Source organism: Phyllobates terribilis, unplaced genomic scaffold (genome assembly GCF_046119375.1).
Source record: "Phyllobates terribilis strain yellow unplaced genomic scaffold, ASM4611937v1 Scaffold_7__3_contigs__length_470593459, whole genome shotgun sequence".
Classification (NCBI taxonomy): domain Eukaryota; kingdom Metazoa; phylum Chordata; class Amphibia; order Anura; family Dendrobatidae; genus Phyllobates; species Phyllobates terribilis.
In genome coordinates this window covers 143,019,929-143,037,844 of record NW_027362767.1, presented here as the reverse complement: position 1 = coordinate 143,037,844, position 17,916 = coordinate 143,019,929, and the positions used below count along the sequence as shown (strand labels likewise).

Here is a 17,916-nt window from a genome sequence, read left to right as displayed (position 1 = left end):
CTGTGTATAGATGGCTACGTGCGGCCTCCCGCTGTGTATAGATGGCACCGAGCGGCCTCCTCCCGCTGTGTATAGATGGCTACGTTCAGCTCCCTGCTGTGTATAGATGGCGCCATGCGGCTCCCTTCTATGTATACATGGCACCGTGCGGCCTCCTGCTGTGTATAGATGGCTAGGTGCGGCCTCATGCTGTGTATAGATGGCCAAGTGCGGACTCCTGCTGTGTATAGATGGCTATGTGCGGCCTCCTGCTCTGTATAGATGGCTACGTGCGGCCTCCTGCAGTGTATAGATGGCGCCTTCCGGCTCCCTGCTGTGTATAGGTGGCTACGTGCGGCCTCCCGCTGTGTATAGATGGCACCGAGCGGCCTCCTCCCTGCTGTGTATAGATGGCTACGTGCAGCTTCCTGCTGTGTATAGATGGCGCCATGCGGCCTCCTATTGTGTATAGATGGCTACGTGTGGACTCTTGCTGTCTATAGATGGCTACTTGAGGCCTCCTGCTGTGTATAGCTTGCTACGTGCGGCCTCCCACTGTGTATAGATGGCGCCGTGCGGCCTCCCGCTGTGTATAGATGGCTACGTGCAGCTCCTTGCTGTGTATAGATGGTTACGTGCGGCCTCCCGCTGTGTATAGATGGCACCATGCGGCTCCCTACTCTGTATAGATGGCTACATGCGGCCTCCCGCTGTGTATAGATTGCGCCATCCACCTCCCTTCTGTGTACAGATGGCTACATGCGACCTCACGCTGTGTATAGATGGCACCGAGCGGCCTCCGCCCTGTGTGTAGATGGCTACGTGCAGCTCCCTGCTGTGTATAGATGGCACCATGCGGGTCCCTTCTGTTTATACATGACGCTGTGCGGCCGCCTTTTGTGTATAGATGGCTACGTGCGGCCTCCCGCATTGTATAGATGGCCACGTGCGGACTCCTGCTGTGTATAAATTGCTACATGAGGCCTCACTGCTGTGTATAGTTAGCTACATGTGGCTTACCGCTATGTATAGATGGCGCCGTGCGGCCTCCCGCTGTGTATAGATAGATATGAGCGGCCTCCCGCTGGTAATAGATGGCTATGTTTAGCCTCCTAACGCTGTGTATAGATGGCGCCGTGTGGCTCCCTGCTGTGTATAGATGGCACCATGCGGCCTCCTGCTGTGTATAGATGGCTACATGCGGCCTCCCACTGTGTAAAGTTAGCTACGTGCAGCCTCCTGCTGTGTATAGATGGTTATCTGTGGCCTCCTGCTGTGTATAGATGGCTATTTGCGGCGTCCTGCTGTGTATATATGGCGCCGTGCGGCTCCCTGCTGTGTATAGTTGGCTACATGTGGCCTCCTGCTGTATATAGATGGTGCCATGCAGCTCCCTGCTGTGCATAGATGACTACGTGCGGCCTCCTGCTGTGTATAGATGGCTACATGCAGCTTCCTGCTGTGTATAGATGGCTACATGCTGCCTCCTGCTGTGTATAGATGGCTGTGTGTGGCCTCCCGCTGTGTATAGATGGCTACTTGCATCTCCCTGCTGTGTATAGATATCGCCGTCTGGCTTCCTTCTGTGTATAGATGGCTACGTGCGGCCTCCTGCTGTGTATAAATGGCGCATTGCAGCTCCCTGCTGTGTACATACTTGCTACGTGTGGCCTCCCGCTGTGTATAAATGGCTACGTGCAGCTCCCTGCTGTGTACAGATGGTGCCGTCCAGCTTTCTTCTGTGTATAGATGGCTACGTGTGGCCTCCCGCTGTGTATAGATGGTGCCGTGCGGCTCCCCGCTGTGTATAGATGGGTACGTGCGGCCTCCTGCTGTGTATAAATGGCGCCATGCTGCTCCCTGCTGTGTATAGATGGCTAAGTGTGGCCTCCTGCTGTGTATAGATGGCGCCATCCGCCTCCCTGCTGTGTACAGATAGCTACGTGCGGCCTCCCGCTGTGTATAGATGGCAACGAGCGCCTCCTCCCGCTGTGTATAGATGGCTACGTGCAGCTCCCTGCTGTGTATAGATGGCGCCATTCGGCTCCCTTCTGTGTATACATGGCGCAGTGCGGCCTCCTTTTGTATATAGATGGCTAGGTGCGGCCTCCCGCTGTGTATAGATGGCCAAGTGCGGACTCCTGCTGTGTATAGATGGCTACGTGTGGACTCCTGCTCTGTATAGATGGCTACATGCGGCCTCCTGCAGTGTATAGATGGCGCTTTCCGGCTCCCTGCTGTGTATAGGTGGCTACGTGCGGCCTCCCGCTGTGTATAGATGGCACCGAACGGCCTCCTCCCTGCTGTGTATAGATGGCTACTTGCAGCTCCCTGCTGTGTATAGATGGCGCCATGCGGCCTCCTATTGTGTATAGATGGCTACGTGTGGACTCCTACTGTCTATAGATGGCTACTTGAGGCCTCCTGCTGTGTATAGTTTGCTACGTGCGGCCTCCCGCTGTGTATAGATGGCGCTGTGCGTCCTCCCGCTGTGTATAGATGGCTACGTGCAGCTCCTTGCTGTGTATAGATGGTGGCGTGCAGGCCCCCGCTGTGTATAGATGGCTACGTGCGGCCTCCCGCTGTGTATAGATGGTGCCATGCGGCTCCCTACTCTGTATAGATGGCTACATGCGGCCTCCCGCTGTGTATAGATTGCGCCATCCACCTCACGCTGTGTACAGATGGGTACATGCGGCCTCACGCTGTGTATAGATGGCACCGAGCGGCCTCCTCCCGCTGTGTATAGATGGCTACGTGCAGCTCCCTGCTGTGTATAGATGGCACCATGCGGGTCCCTTCTGTTTATACATGGCGCCGTGCGGCCGCCTTTTGTGTATAGATGGCTACGTGTGGCCTCCCGCTTTGTATAGATGGCCACGTGCGGACTCCTGCTGTGTATAAATTGCTACATGAGGCCTCACTGCTGTGTATAGTTGGCTACATGCAGCTTACCGCTATGTATAGATGGCGCCGTGCGGCCTCCCGCTGTGTATAGATAGATATGAGCGGCCTCCCGCTGGGAATAGATGGCTATGTTCAGCCTCCTAACTCTGTGTATAGATGGCGCCGTGTGGCTCCCTGCTGTGTATAGATGGCGCCATGCGGCCTCCTGATGTGTATAGATGGCTACGTGCGGCCTCCCACTGTGTAAAGTTAGCTACGTGCAGCCTCCTGCTGTGTATAGATGGTTATCTGTGGCCTCCTGCTGTGTATAGATGGCTATGTGCGGCGTCCTGCTGTGTATATATGGCGCCGTGCGGCTCACTGCTGTGTATAGTTGGCTACGTGCGGCCTCCTGCTGTATATAGATGGCTACATGCAGCTTCCTACTGTGTATAGATGACTACGTGCTGCCTCCTGCTGTGTATAGATGGCTCTGTGTGGCCTCCTGCTGTGTATAGATGGCTACGTGCGGCGTCCTGCTGTGTATAGATGGCGCCATGTGGCTCCCTGCTGTGTATATATGGCTACGTGCGGCCTCCCGCTGTGTATAGATGGCTACATGCATCTCCCTGCTGTGTATAGATAGCGCCGTCTGGCTTCCTTCTGTGTATAGATGGCTACGTGCGGCCTCCTGCTGTGTATAAATGGCGCATTGCGGCTCCCTACTGTGTACATATGGCTACGTGTGGCCTCCCGCTGTGTATAAATGGCTACGTGCAGCTCCCTGCTGTGTACAGATGGCGCCGTCCAGCTTCCTTCTGTGTATAGATGGCTACGTGTGGCCTCCCCCTGTGTATAGATGGTGCCGTGCGGCTCCCCGCTGTGTATAGATGGCCACGTGCGGCCTCCTGCTGTGTATAGATGGCGCCATCCGCCTCCCTGCTGTGTACAGATAGCTATGTGCGGCCTCCCGCTGTGTATAGATGGCAACAAGTGCCTCCTCCCGCTGTGTATAGATGGCTACGTGCAGCTCACTGCTGTGTATAGATGGCGCCATGCGGCTCCCTTCTGTGTATACATGGCGCCGTGCGGCCTCCTTTTGTGTATAGATGGCTAAGTGCGGCCTCCCGCTGTCTATAGATAGCCACGTGCGGACTCCTGCTGTGTATAGATTGCTACGTGCGGCCTCCTGCTGTGTATAGTTGGCTACGTGCGTCCACCAGCTATGTATAGATGGCGCCGTGCTGCCTCCTGCTGTGTATAGATGGCTACGTTCAGCCTCCTCCCGCTGTGTATAGATGGCGCCGTGTGGCTCCCTGCTGTGTATAGATGGCGCCATGCGGCCTCCGGCTGTGTATAGATGGCTACGTGCGGCCTCCCGCTGTGTATAGTTGGCTACGTGCGGCCTCCTGCTGTGTATAGATGGTTACGTGTGGCCTCCTGCTGTGTATACATGGCTATGTGCGGCATCCTGCTGTGTATAGATGGCGCCGTGCGGCTCCCTGCTGTGTATAGTTGGCTACGTGCGGCCTCCCGCTGTGTATAGATGGCTACGTGCAGCTTCCTGCTGTGTATAGATGGCGCCGCCCAGCTTCCTTCTGTGTATAGATGGCTACGTGCGGCCTCCTGCTGTGTATAGATGGCTGCGTGCGGCCTCCTGCTGTGTATAGGAGGATTATGTGGCAGCTCATATTTTATGTAGCGTCTCATACTATATATAGGGGATGTCAGCATACCTAATTGTGCTCAATATTAAGTCATACAATTAATGTAAAAAAATGAATATAATATATTAATATTGTGCCAAATTAAATTCACGTGAACTATCACGTGATCTATCAAAGGGGATCATGTGAAATGTCACGTGATACATCAGGTGTGTGTGTGTGGGGGGGGCCATGCCTTCTAAACTGCCCAGGGCCCTTGCTACTCTTAATCCACCCCTGGTGCCATGCATACCAGGATAGGGATGAGAGGTGCCATGTATACCAGGATAAGGATGAGGGGAGCCATGTATTCCAGGATAGGGATGAGGTATGCCATGTATACCAGGATGGAGATCAAGGGTGCCATGTATACCAGGATTAGTGGGGCCATGCATGCCAGGATGAGGGATGAGGGGTGCCATGCATACCAGGGTGAGGGGTGAGAGGTGCCATACATACCAGGATGGAGGGGTGCCATGCATACCAGGATGAGGGGGGAGGGGTGCCATGCATACCAGGATGGAGGGGTGCTATGCATACCAGGATGGAGATCAAGGGTGCCATGCATACCAGGATGGAGGGGCGCCATGCATACCAGGATGGGGATCAGGGGTGCCATGTATTCCAGGATTGAGGGGTGCCATGCATACCAGTATGAGGGGTGCCATGCATACCAGGATGGAGGGGTGCCATGCATACCAGGATGAGGGGTGCCATGCATACCAGGATAAGGGGTGCCATGCATACCAGGATGGAGGGGTGCCATGCATACCAGGAAGGAGGGGTGCCATGCATACCAGGATGAGGGATGCCATACATACCAGGATGAGGGGTGGTATGTATACCAGGATGGATATCAAGGGTGCCATGCATACCAGGATGAGGGATGCCATGCATACCAGGATGGAGATCAGGGGTGCCATGCATACTGGGATGGAGATCAGGGGTGCCATGCATACTGGGATTGGGATCAGGGGTGCCATGCATACCGGGATGAGGATTAGGAGTGCCATGCATATAGGGATGGGGATCAGGGGTGCCATGCATACCAGGATGAGGGGTGCCTTGCATACCAGGATGGGGATAAGGGGTGCAATGTATAGACTGCGCAAGCACAATTCGCCTGCGCAGTCTGGCTCCACACAGAAGAACGCATCCAGCTGTTACAGATAAGAGGAGTATATGGCGCCGGAGATCTCAGTATGCATAGGCACTGAACGCATACCATGATCTCAGGCGCCATAAATACATACCTGACCGGGAGGAGTGTTGCAGCGGCACCTCTGTTCGGGCCGGATGCCGGGGGAGGAGTGCAGCATCTGAATCGCGCATGCACATGCGACGCCTCTACTCGAAAGCCCTTTTCTTTACCCTGGGAGATGGGAGACTCGGAGTCGGGTCCTATGATGGAGAGATGGGGTGCAGCCGTGGCCCGGACCCGACCCGTGCACAGGGCCGTCACATTAAAAGGATGGTGTGGGCTTATCCGGGTTGAGTGGCTGATTCCGACTACGCCACCTGTGGCACCTGGTGAAGGCCACCAGCGCCGCTGCAGTCCGCTGAGGCATGGTAGTATGGCGGCCATAGTTATTACTACTCCCCACAGGCGGAGCAAGGCCTCAGGGCAGAGGGACAGGATGGAGGGGGTAGTAGTGAGCTTTACTCACTTTAGAGTTGGCAGAAGGAAGGCGACTTCCTGCTCCCCGCGGAGTCCTGCGGTCACCAGGGACGGGGGTCTGACAACCTCCGAGTAAGTCCAGCATTCAATCGGGACCCTACACCAGAGTGTTCCTGAACTACAGACCGAATCCTTTCCTGTCCGTGTGTGTGCGAATAGGCCGGATCTCCCTCTGAGCTCCTCTCAGAACAAGGGTATGGGTGGCAACTCCGCTCCTTCCAATACCCGGTGGGATCCTCAGGGCCTCCCGGGCTTTCCCGACCAGGACATGGAGTAGCAAGGTCGGGTGTCGGGGGCCGGTACCCCTCTTGCAGCCGGACTCCCACTGAATATATCAGTTGGTGAGGACAGGTGGCGTACGCCACTCCGTCTGCATCTTCCCCGGGATCCATTTGCTATGGAGCCACACTCTTAAGCTCCGGGCCTTCTTGGTCCTGGTCTTTGACCGGGTCGAGACATTCCTTGTCTACAACCTGCCCCTCGTCCCAAGGCCAAGATATGAGGGCCGTGTCTCCGTCCTCTGCAGGCCCACACAGGATCCACGCTCAGGTAGGGAGATCACAGTACTAAGAACAAAAGGACCAAAGACCAAGATGGCTTTTTATTAAATATGAAATTTAAAGTGTAACTAAATTGTAAGTCCTCCACCCTCACCCACTAACTGGTTCCCCTAACTCTTGGTTCCCCAGTCTCCCTGTAACCAGGAGGGCAGCACCTAGTGCATTCTAGCCCCCTCTGGTGGAGAAATGTAGTGTTGGATGCAAGGTTTGGGTCACGACTATCACACTGTTCTTACCTCAGAGGAGGAACATTACACTCCATTAAAGAAGTGCAGCATCCCTGTGGCAGTCGAACCCTCAGGGGCGCCACACACATAGCGTGCTATCCGGCGCCATTTTAGTGAAGACACATTTGTAGTGTGTCTTTAATAAAATGGGGCCAGACAGCGCGGTATGGGCACGCGCGTACTCCGGCGCCACACTCTTCCCCCAGCCTCCGGATGGGGGAGCAGGATGGGGGCAGCACAAAAGAGGATGGGGGACTGGATGGGGGCAGCACATAACAGGATGGGGGCTTCACATAACAGGATGGGGGAGCACATGCCAGGATAGGGGAGCATATGCCAGGATGGGGGAGCATATACCAGAATGGGGGAGCATATACCAAGATGGGGGACAGCACATACCAGGATGGGGGCACAGGATGGTGGCAGCACATAACAGGATGGAGCGCAGGATGGGGACAGCACAAAGCAGGATGGGGGCTGCACATAACAGGATGGAGGCTGCACATAACAGGATGGGGGAGCATATGCCAGGATGGGGGAGCATATGCCAGGATGGGGGACCATGGACCAGGATGGGGGAGCATATACCAAGATGGGGGGCAGCACATACCAGGATGAGGGCGCAGGATGGTGGCAGCACATAACAGGATAGGGCGCAGGATGGGGGCAACACAAAACAGGATGGGAGCAGCACATAACAGGATGGGGGCTGCACATAACTGGATTGGGGCTGCACAAAACAGGATGGGGGTGCAGGATGGGGGCTGCACATAACTGGATGGGGGCTGCACATAACAGGATGGAGGCGGCACATAACAGGATGGGGGCTGCACATAACAGGATGGGGGCTGCACATAACAGGATGGAGGCTGCACATAACAGGATGGGGGAGCACATGCCAGGATGGTGGAGCATATGCCAGGATGGGGGAGCATATACCAGAATGGGGGAGCATATACCAAGATGGGGGTCAGCACATACCAGGATGCGGGCGCAGGAAAGTGGCCGCACATAACAGGATGGGGCGCAGTATGGGGGCAGCACAAAACAGGATAGGAACAGCACATAACAGGATGGGGGAGCAGGATAGGGGCAGCACAAAACAGGATGGGGGCAGCACATAACAGGATGGGGGCTGCACATAACAGGATGGGGGCTGCATATAACAGGATGGGGGCTGCACATAACAGGATGGGGGCTGTACATAACTGGACGGGGGCTGCACATAACAGGATGGGGGTTGCACATGCCAGGATGGGGGAGCATGGACAAGGATGGGAGAGCATATACCAGGATGGGGGAGCATGGACAAGGATGGGGGAGCATATACCAGGATGGGGGAGCATATAGCAAGATGGGGGGCAGCACATACCAGGATGGGGGCTGCACATAACAGGTTGGGCACTGCAGATAACAGGATGGAGGCGCAGGATGGTGGCAGCACATGACAGGATGGGGACTGCACATAACAGGATGGGGGCACAGGATGTGGCAGCACATAACAGGATGGGGACTGCACATAACAGGTTGGGGACTGCACATAACAGGATGGGGAGCACAGGATGGGGGCTGCACATAACACGACAGGGGAGCACATAACAGGATGGGGGCTGCACATAACAGGATGGGGGAACACATAACAGGATGGGGACTGCACACAACAGGATGGGGGAACACATGCCAGGATGGGGGAGCATATGCCAGGATGGGGGAGCATATGCCAGGATGGGGGAGCATGGACCAGGATGGGAGAGCATACTGTATACCAATAAAAATGCTCGCTACCCGGTCGTAGAACAGGTTCAATAGCTAGTTACCCCTATAACAGTTTCAGCAGCAGACCCCCTCTCCATAACAGTGCATCATGACCACATTTTTTGCTTTCATTTTTTTTCCATTTTCCTCCTCCAAAACCTAGGTGCATCTTATGGTCCGGTGCATCTTATAGTCCGAAACATACGGTAAAACCTCCAAAAGTTTTTTTTTTTTAAGTCATCGCAATGTTGTTAAAAGGGCGATCAAAATTTCATAGCTATCCCAAAATAACATACATAAAAACTTTGTCTCGACTCGCAAACAATAAGCCCTCACATCCCAAAATAATATACATAAAAACTTTGTGTCGACTCGCAAACAATAAGCCCTCATACAGCTCCACCGACTGAAAATGACGTGTAATAGAACAAGTCCTCACCCAGCTCCATCAATTGAAATGTAGCATACGGAGTCATAGGACAGCGTGAATCCAATAATGGCTGCAGCATTTCAGGAAAACAGAGAAAGCATTGCTCAAATATCTTGTCCCCCGCATTGCTCTAGTTATTTGATGGACCTCTCCCATGTCTGTACATAAGGAGGGACATGTCAATCAACCAGAGCCGGTCAGGGAGAAACCGGCTGTAGACAGTGCTAGACTAGTCACATCACTTCTTATGGTTCCCGGCCAGCTCTTAAATCTGTGCAGACAACCTCTGAATCATCGAGTGACAGGTTCCCTTTAAGTTTATGTATACAGTAGTTACCAATAAGAAATGTATCACCAGTCCAGTTACCTAACTGTTTGCTGTTAGGACGATTTCCTTGTCCGTGTCACCATATAATCTTATATATGTTTTGTTTGTACATACAGTGTTACAAATTGTTTAAAACTGTCATATTTTTAGGTGACACTCTAATGGAGGAAACCCTACTGGATAAACATGGCCACCAACTTACCACATTAATGAAAGGTAAAAATGCTTTTAGTTTCCATTACACTAAACGAGAGGCGTACCTAGGGGTTCAGCTCGGGGAACGAAACATTCGAGTAGGCACCTTGTAGGCACCTAACCAGGTAATCATGATTACAAATATGGTGGCACATTCTAACGGTGGGTATAGGGGAACCTCAGGAGATGACGAGGCTGTTACTGAAAAGAAATCTTTACAAAAAGACCAACACCAACATTACTGCGATATGGTGACCATATAGTGGTAGATACCAGTCCTGCAGAACATATAAGAGATAACAATACAGTTACAGATAGAGACTTACAGCTGACGTTTTTTTTTTATGGAGTCGTTCACTTTTCCTGTCTTTTCCATCTGGCCCAGACCAACATGACAACTTCTCCAGCCAGGACTCGTCTTCAGAGATTACAACATAGACACGTTTGACTTCTCACACTTCCAGCACCGTCCCCATCTAATTCCAACCTGCACAAACTACTGATACCCCAATGCTGAGCCTCTGCTGCTGTATGTGTCCCTATTACTGCATCTGCTGTTTTGCACAATGAAAGCACTCCTTTTACTGCCCCACATAATAATTCCCATCACTGTGCCCCTTACATAGTAATAATGCCTCCTTTGTGCCCTCCAGATAGTAAATTTGCCCCTTAGAAAATTAGAAAATATTAATGTTCTGTGCAAATGCCCTAGAAAACAGTGTCCACATTTTGCACCTAGAAAGTAATAACGTCCCATGTGCACCTTTGACGGTCACAATACTCTGAGTGCCCCTATAACAATAATGCTGCTTAAGTGCCAACTTAACATTTAATAATGTCCCTTGAGTCCCCCCACGTACAGCTCCCCTCTAGACATTATGGTGGGCCCACAGCTGCCCTATATACAGTATGATGGGCCCGCAGATCCCCTATGCTCAGTATAATGCCCCCACGGCTCCCCTATACACAGTATGGTGGGCCCACAGCTCTGCTATACACAGTATGATACCCCCACAGCTCACTCATATATAGTATGATGTCCCCACTGCTGTCCTAAAACACAGTATAATGCCCCCCTCAGCAGCCCTCACACTGTATAATGGCCTCTGCAGTAGAACCCACACTGTACAATGGCCCCCCCACTGTATAATGATCTCCACAATAGTCCCCACACTTTATGATGGCCCCTGCATTAGCTCCCACAATGCATAATGGCCTCCACATTAGCTCCCACACTGTATGATTGCCCCCACGGTAGGCTCCAAGCTCTATAAGTGTCTCTACACTGTAAAATTAATATTATTTAGTTTTAGAGCACCATTGATTCCATGGTGCTGTACATGAAAAGGGGTTACATAAAAAATACAAATATAAATTACAGTGAACAAAGTGACAATGACAGACTGGTACAGAGGGGAAAGGGACCTGTCCTTACAAGCTTAAAATCTGCAGGATAATGGAGAAGGATACAGTAAGTTGGGGGGGTTGCGGCAGCTCTGGTGTTGGTGAGGTGGCAGTAGGGTCATTGCAGGCTTTAGTCAGGTGGCAACGAGGTCAGTGTAGGCTGTAAGCTTGCTTGAAGAAATGAGTTTTCAAGTTCCTTCCGAAAGCTCTGAAACTGGCGGATAATTGGACATGTTGGGGCACAGAATTCCAGAGTATGGGGGATGCTTAGGAGAAGTCTTGGAGGCGATTGGGTGAGGAACTTTTAAGTGAGGAAGAGAGAAGGAGGTTTTGAGAGGACCGGAGATTACGTGTTGGAAGGCAATGGGAGATTAGTTTGGAGATATATGGAGGAGACAGATTATGAATGGCTTTGCAGGTCCATGTAAATAGTTTGAACTGGATGCATTGGGGAATTGGAAGCCAATGAAGAGATTTTCAGAGGGGAGACAAGGAGGAATAATGAGGCGAGAGATGGATTAGTCTTGCAGCAGAGACGGACTGGAGAGGTGTGAGAGTGTTAGCAGGGAGGCCATAGAGCAAGATATTGCAGTAATCAAGGCAGGAGATGAGGGTATGCAATAACATTTTAGTAGATTCAGAGTTGAGGAAAGGATGGATTCTAGAAATATTTTTTAGTTGAAGGCGCAGGAGATGGCAAGAGCTTGGGTGTGCGGTTTGAAGGACAGGGCATAGTCTAGGGTTATGTGGCGCCCCTGAGGGTTCAGTCGCCACAGAGGTATTGCACCTCACCCAGAGGTGTGGTATCCCCTTCTCGCAGGTAAGGATGGAGTGCTGCCTGGAACCCCAACACCTGCATCCAACACTACACTGCTCCAGGCCGGCTGGAAGGGCAAGATGCAATGTGTTTCCTGCTGAGCCCTGTCCCTGGCTGGAGTGGGGGGAACCCAGAGGTAGGGGGAACCAGCAGTGGGTGTGGGCTGAGGAAGTAGTTTAGGGGAGCACCATGGGAGGAGGTATAAAAAGGGAAGCCATCTTAGGGTGGCAGAGCAGTTCAGAAGAACAGTTCAGGAAGACAGTCAGGGAGCAGAGTCTCATTAGGAGCTCTGCTCCACAAGTAGGGCCTAGTCCTAGAGGGGAGCAGAGGAGTAGGCTCCAATCTAAAGAAGGGATCCCTGGGGGTGCGGCGAGTGCGGGACAGCACCCGTACGCCCCCAATCTGTCAGAAGACAGAGGGATCGTAGGCCGTAAGAAGGGGGCCGGCCCTTGGACCAGTCGTGTAACTTCAAATCTCGGCTGGAAAAACCGGAGGCTTCTGGCTTTCAGAGTCCAGTTGCCAAAGCCCTATCCTAATCTCCGTGAGGGTCAAGCAGGTCTGGGAACTCCAGCAAGACAGGAGGGACCTCAGAGCACCCGAGCGGGATTGAGAGTGGGGAAGCGCAGGGCAGGAGGGAGAAAGACCCAGCGTGAAGATGGTCTAGCTAGGAACACAAGAAAGTGGGGTTCCGTCAGGTGCTCCTAATCTGCCTGAGGAAGAGCTGAACCCCTGCCTGGTGAACGCAGCACGACGTGGGAGGCTAGCACCCGTACAGTGCACCAGTGGAACTGTCATAAGAATTGTGAGTAAAGACTCGGATGACTGCACCGTACTGCCTCTGTCCATTCTTTCATCTGCGCCCTCTTGCCTCCCGGCACTACAACGCCCAGCGCAACCCACCCTATTCACACTGCCCTGAGGCCCGCTCCACCTGTGGGGAGCCGTTCCATCATAAGCTGCCCTAACATCTGCCTCAGAGGACTGCTCCGCTGCGGCGGCTCCCTTTAGCTGCATTCCACAGGTGGCGTCACGAACACTTCACAAATCCCAAGTAAATAACCCCCCCTTTTTGGTGACCACCCTGGGCCACGGACCGGGCCAGCCACCGTGATATCCCCCACCGGCATCCATAGGCTCGGTTGCCGAGTACTCCTTGGCCCTGGGGGCGCGTCAGTTACACTGAGGCAGCAGACTTGCGATACAGGGGAAAGCATGTTATAATTTATTGGGATAGATAGATCAGGTAGGGGAGTTAGGTATGAAAGATGCTGAGTTCAGTTTTGTCCGCATTGAGCTTTAGGAAGCAAAATGAGACGAATGAAGATATGGCTGATAGACACTCAGGGATTTTGGACAGTAGAGAGGTGACATCTGGGCCCGAGAGGTACATCTGAGTGTCATCAGGGTATAGATGGTACTGGAAGCAATGGGACTTTGAGTTGTCCCAAGCCAAAAGTATAGACTAAAGATCAAGGGTCCCAGAACAGAGCCTTGAGGGACACCAACAGAGAGAGGGCAGGATGAGGAGGTAGTGTGGGAGTGGGATGTAGGCTGGGATAAGCCTGGTGGTGAGGTTGGGGAGGAGGTTGGATGAGGTCAAGCGCACAAGTGGTGAGGTGCGATTTGGAGAGGAGGAGAGTGAGTTCTCCTTCAGTGATGGTGGGGAGGAAGGTTATGGGGAGGAGCAGTGATCTTTTATATATAGGGGTTGTGGTGGATGGGCAGCGAAGACTTGCCTTGTTTGGTCAACCTTATTTTTAATGTCCCGACAATTTATGTGGGACCCACACACAGTATGAGAGCCCTCCACACTGTATAAGGGTCCCCACACTGTATGATTGCCCCAACGGTAGGCCCCAAACTGTATAATGGCCCCTACATTAGCCCTTAAACTGTATAACGGCCCCAATACTTTGAGGGCCCCGACAGTAGTCACTACAATACATTAGGACGCCCCCCATACCGTTTGAGGGTCCCTTGTTGTTTATGATGCCCCCCAGTCCAGGGGTCACCGACTGGTACAAGAGGAGAGAGGACCCTGCTCGTAAGGGCGCACAAACAATCTACAAAGGATGTGTGAGGATACAGTAGGTGAGGGTACAGCTGGTCGTGCAGTGTATGGTGGAGCGAGGGTTACTGCAGATTGTACGCTTGTCAGAAGAAAGTGGGTCTTCAGCTTCCTTTTCAAGGTTTTCAAGGAAGGTGAGAGTATTATGTGTTGGGGTACGGAGTTCCATAGTACGGGAGATGCACGGGACAACTCTTGTACGTGATTGTGGCAAGAAAAGATAAGAGGGAAGTAGAGAAGGAGAACTTGTAAGGATGGGAGGTTACGCGCACGTAAGTACAGGGAGACTAGGTCACAGATGTATGGAGGAGACAGGTTTTCGATGGCTTGGCATGCCAAAGTTAGGCTTTTGAACTGGAGCCTCTGGGCAACAGGGAGCCAGTGCAGGGATGGACTGAGGGGAGATGCCGGGGAAGAGAGTGGTAAAAGGAAGGCCACAGAGCAGGAGATTGCAGTAATTGAGGCGGGAGATGATGAAGGCATGCACTGGTGTTTTGTAGATACATGGTTGTGGATTGTGCGGATACCGGAGATATTTTGGAGTTGTCAGCAAGTGGAAAGGGCTTGGATCTGACGTTTGAAGAACAGATCAGAGTCAAGCTTGCAGGACTGGGGAGCATGGGCAGCCGTTGACTTTGATGGATAGGTTGGTTGGGGAAGGGGGGGTGAATGAGATGGTGGAAAGATGATGAATTCGGTTTTATCCATGTTAAGTTTTACAAATCTAGCAGAGAAGAAAGCTGAAATAGCAGACAGACATTGTGGGATTCTGGTTAGTAAGGAGGTGATATCAGGTCTGGAGAGGTAGATCTGTGTGTCATCAGCATAGAGGTGATACTGAAAGCCGTGAGACCATGAGCTGTTCCAGGCCAAAAGTGTAGATGGAGAAGAGCAGGGGTCCGAGAACTGAACCTTGGGGGACACCGACACATAAGGGGTGAGTCTAGGAATCCCTAAGGCTTGCTGGACAAACCTCTGTATCTAACACTTCCTCCAGTGCTTCTGCCTCCACCATCTCCTTTAGGGCCTCAACCTGCACCCTCAACCTCTGCCTTCATGAGACACACGTTCCAACAGTGCAGATAGAATCCCCTCCACCTCCATACTGCGCAGCCAGGGCTCACTGCAATCAGGCAGCATTTCAATTAATATGCCTTGGATATTGCAGTCAAACTGATCAAGAGTTATGGACAGTGTAGTGTGACGGTGTTCACACTGCGGTAATCAGGCAATGACCCAAGGAAAATCTTTTTTTGCAAAAACTGACAACGTAAATGAAAATGATGTCCACCGGATCGCAGCCGAGTGGTCAAAACATTCCATGTAAACTGGTTGCTGTGGGCGATGGCAGCGCCATTTTGCTCAGAGATGCACCCATTACATTGCCTTCATAGGCCTTTGTTATGCCTTCACACAGGCTTGCGGTGCACAGCGCCTTCTCTGCAGCTAGCAAACATACCACTTACACACCCAAACCTTTGCTGAGGTTTAAATGTGAATCTAGGCCATGAGCCAGTTGTAAGACCCGGGCTGGAGGGAGTGACCCGACCCACTACCATCCTGTAGATCACTCAAAAAATAAAGGCAATGGGCATATTTTCTTAAATCTGACTTGGTCAAATAGCTTGACTAAGTCCAAACTTTTACTTTTATTTGTCACTGTAAGTACAGCTGTTTCTGTGATTGCAATGCACTCCAGCAGGTTCAAAATGCCTCTATACGCATCCTGGGGGATACATACCATCCCTCCAATATGATCCCCCTCACAGCATCACAAAAGCTATCCATGCCGAGTTTGAGCTGAGCAATGGCTGTCTCCACTGAACCAGGAGCAAGGGAAGGCCGTTTGCGATAACGGTGCAAACCTGCTAGCGGCCCTATGCCGGAGCAACCGTACACACGTGCCTTGCATGGCTTGCATCCTCAACCTGATGGTACAGCAATTTCTCCATCACTATCCCGGCCTGGATGTGCTGCTGCAGAAACCACGGTCTCTGCGTGCTCACTTAAAACTATAAAACAGCAGAATCTTTAGTATAAAAACCAGACTCACCAATGTAACTTCTTAATCCTTGCAAGCTTCAACACAATGTTCACAAGGTAGACAGCAGCGGCGGTCGGTCTGCTAGACTATGAGCTAACTCCTTCATGATGATATAGGCCACCATCTCCTTAGCTTGCTGGTTGTTATTGTCACGAACAATTTGGAGATTAGAGGCAACTCTGGTTATGCTGTAATTTAAATGTAGTTTTTTCCTTTTGGCCCTGCAAAGGTTAATGTTAGTCTCTTGCTGGCAATCTTTTGTTAGCGCAGCTGATGTTGGTTGGTGCCACTCCCACCTCCCTTTAAATAGCCACATGATTCATCAGCTGACCGCCGGTTATAGTTCATTCTATGCAGACTTCTTTGAAGGAAGCAGTCTCTGGAGAAGCTGGGGTGTTCGTTGCTATTGCAGCGGTGAAGTTTTCTGTTGGAGAGATAAGTGTATTTTTTGTTGTTATCTTCCCATTATTTGTCTTCCCTTCCTTGTGTTGTCCTATTGTAGTGGTGAGACTAGTGTCTTGCTGGCCTCTGCACTAGCCAAGTCCAGGGCCAGAGAGGACTTAGGCACATGATCGCACATGGTGGGAAGGACCCGTCCAGGGATGATAAAGGAGTTTAGGGACAGACACAGGTTTGTGTCAGAAGGTGTCCCTTCCCTTGTTCCCTACCCCTAGGGCCCTCCTTCCCCCTCTATCTCCCTTTGCATCCGTGTGTTGACACTGGTACTTTTCTGTGGGAATGAGCTTGTCTCCAATCAGCCAGGAATATTTCCAGTGAATTATGGTACACCATGGTTGGGTATTAGCACCCAGTACCAGAAGCAAAGCCATCTCAGGAATCTTATTTGGTAGACTGGCTGCCCAAACATTAGTTTCTCACAAAGGAGCTGAAGACACTGAGTGGCAGTAGGTGCAAGTTTCTCTAGCATGACCTGTTTGTTAGATATTAGAGGGAGAACGGAGATGGCAGTACGGTGGCTCAGTTGTTAGCATTGCAGTGCTGGGGTTATGGGTTCAAATCCCACCAAGGACAACATCTGCAAGGAGTTTGTATGTTCTCCCCATGTTTGCATGTGTTCCCTCTGGTTCTCCAGTTTCCTCCCACACTTGAAAGACATACAGGATAGGGAATGTAGATTGTGTGCCCCAATAGGGACAGTGCCTATAATGTCTGTAAATGTCTGAATTGTAAAGCACTACAGAATATGCACTATATAAATAACAAGATTATTATTATATTTGGGCTTTGCCAAAGTGCCAGATTGCAGATCTTAATTCTTATAGTTTTCTGGAGCTAGTCCACAGAGAAAAAGCAGCCATAGAGTGTCCAGGAACCCTCACACAGACTTTCCTTAGCCAGGCCTGCTTGTCAGCAGGGTTCAAAGGGCCCACCAGAGAACCAGAGAATCCCCCGGTGGGCCCTGGCTTCTCCTTCAGGAGAGTTAATACTGCAAACCTTGCAGCTGCTATTGGGCTCTTGAGTGGGGGAGAAAGGTGGGCTCTCAGAATCAAATCCTCTGGTGGGCCCAATGTTCTTCGGTCTGACACTGCTTCTCAGTGAGAGTTGTATTTCACCACAGCCATATTTTTTAGGTTGGTGAAAGGACTGGCATAGAGGGAAACCGTATCTACTCTGGCTGTCATTTCTCCCAGAAAGTCCTCTAATGCAGCTTGTTCCATAAGCAATGGCAGCCCATCCAACTTCAGCTCACACTTCTCGGTGGTGCTTTGACACAGAAAGATCTTTCTTTACGCCTTGAATTTCATGACTACAAAGTTGGACAATGCCCTGATCTGAAATGTATTTTGAGAAATAACATGCATAAGCAAAGCCACGGTT

At 51.6% G+C, this 17,916-nt stretch overlaps 1 protein-coding gene across 3 annotated transcripts in view; it reads left to right on the top strand.

Annotated features, from left to right (window-relative positions):
* Positions 1 to 17,916, top strand: part of LOC141153993 (uncharacterized) — an 802,172-nt gene that overhangs the window by 96,547 nt on the left and 687,709 nt on the right. For all 3 annotated transcript variants that reach the window (XM_073639352.1, XM_073639353.1, XM_073639351.1), the window contains exon 5: positions 9,700 to 9,765. In XM_073639352.1, the coding sequence (XP_073495453.1) occupies positions 9,700 to 9,765 (66 nt within the window). The remainder of the gene's footprint in view (positions 1 to 9,699; positions 9,766 to 17,916) is intronic.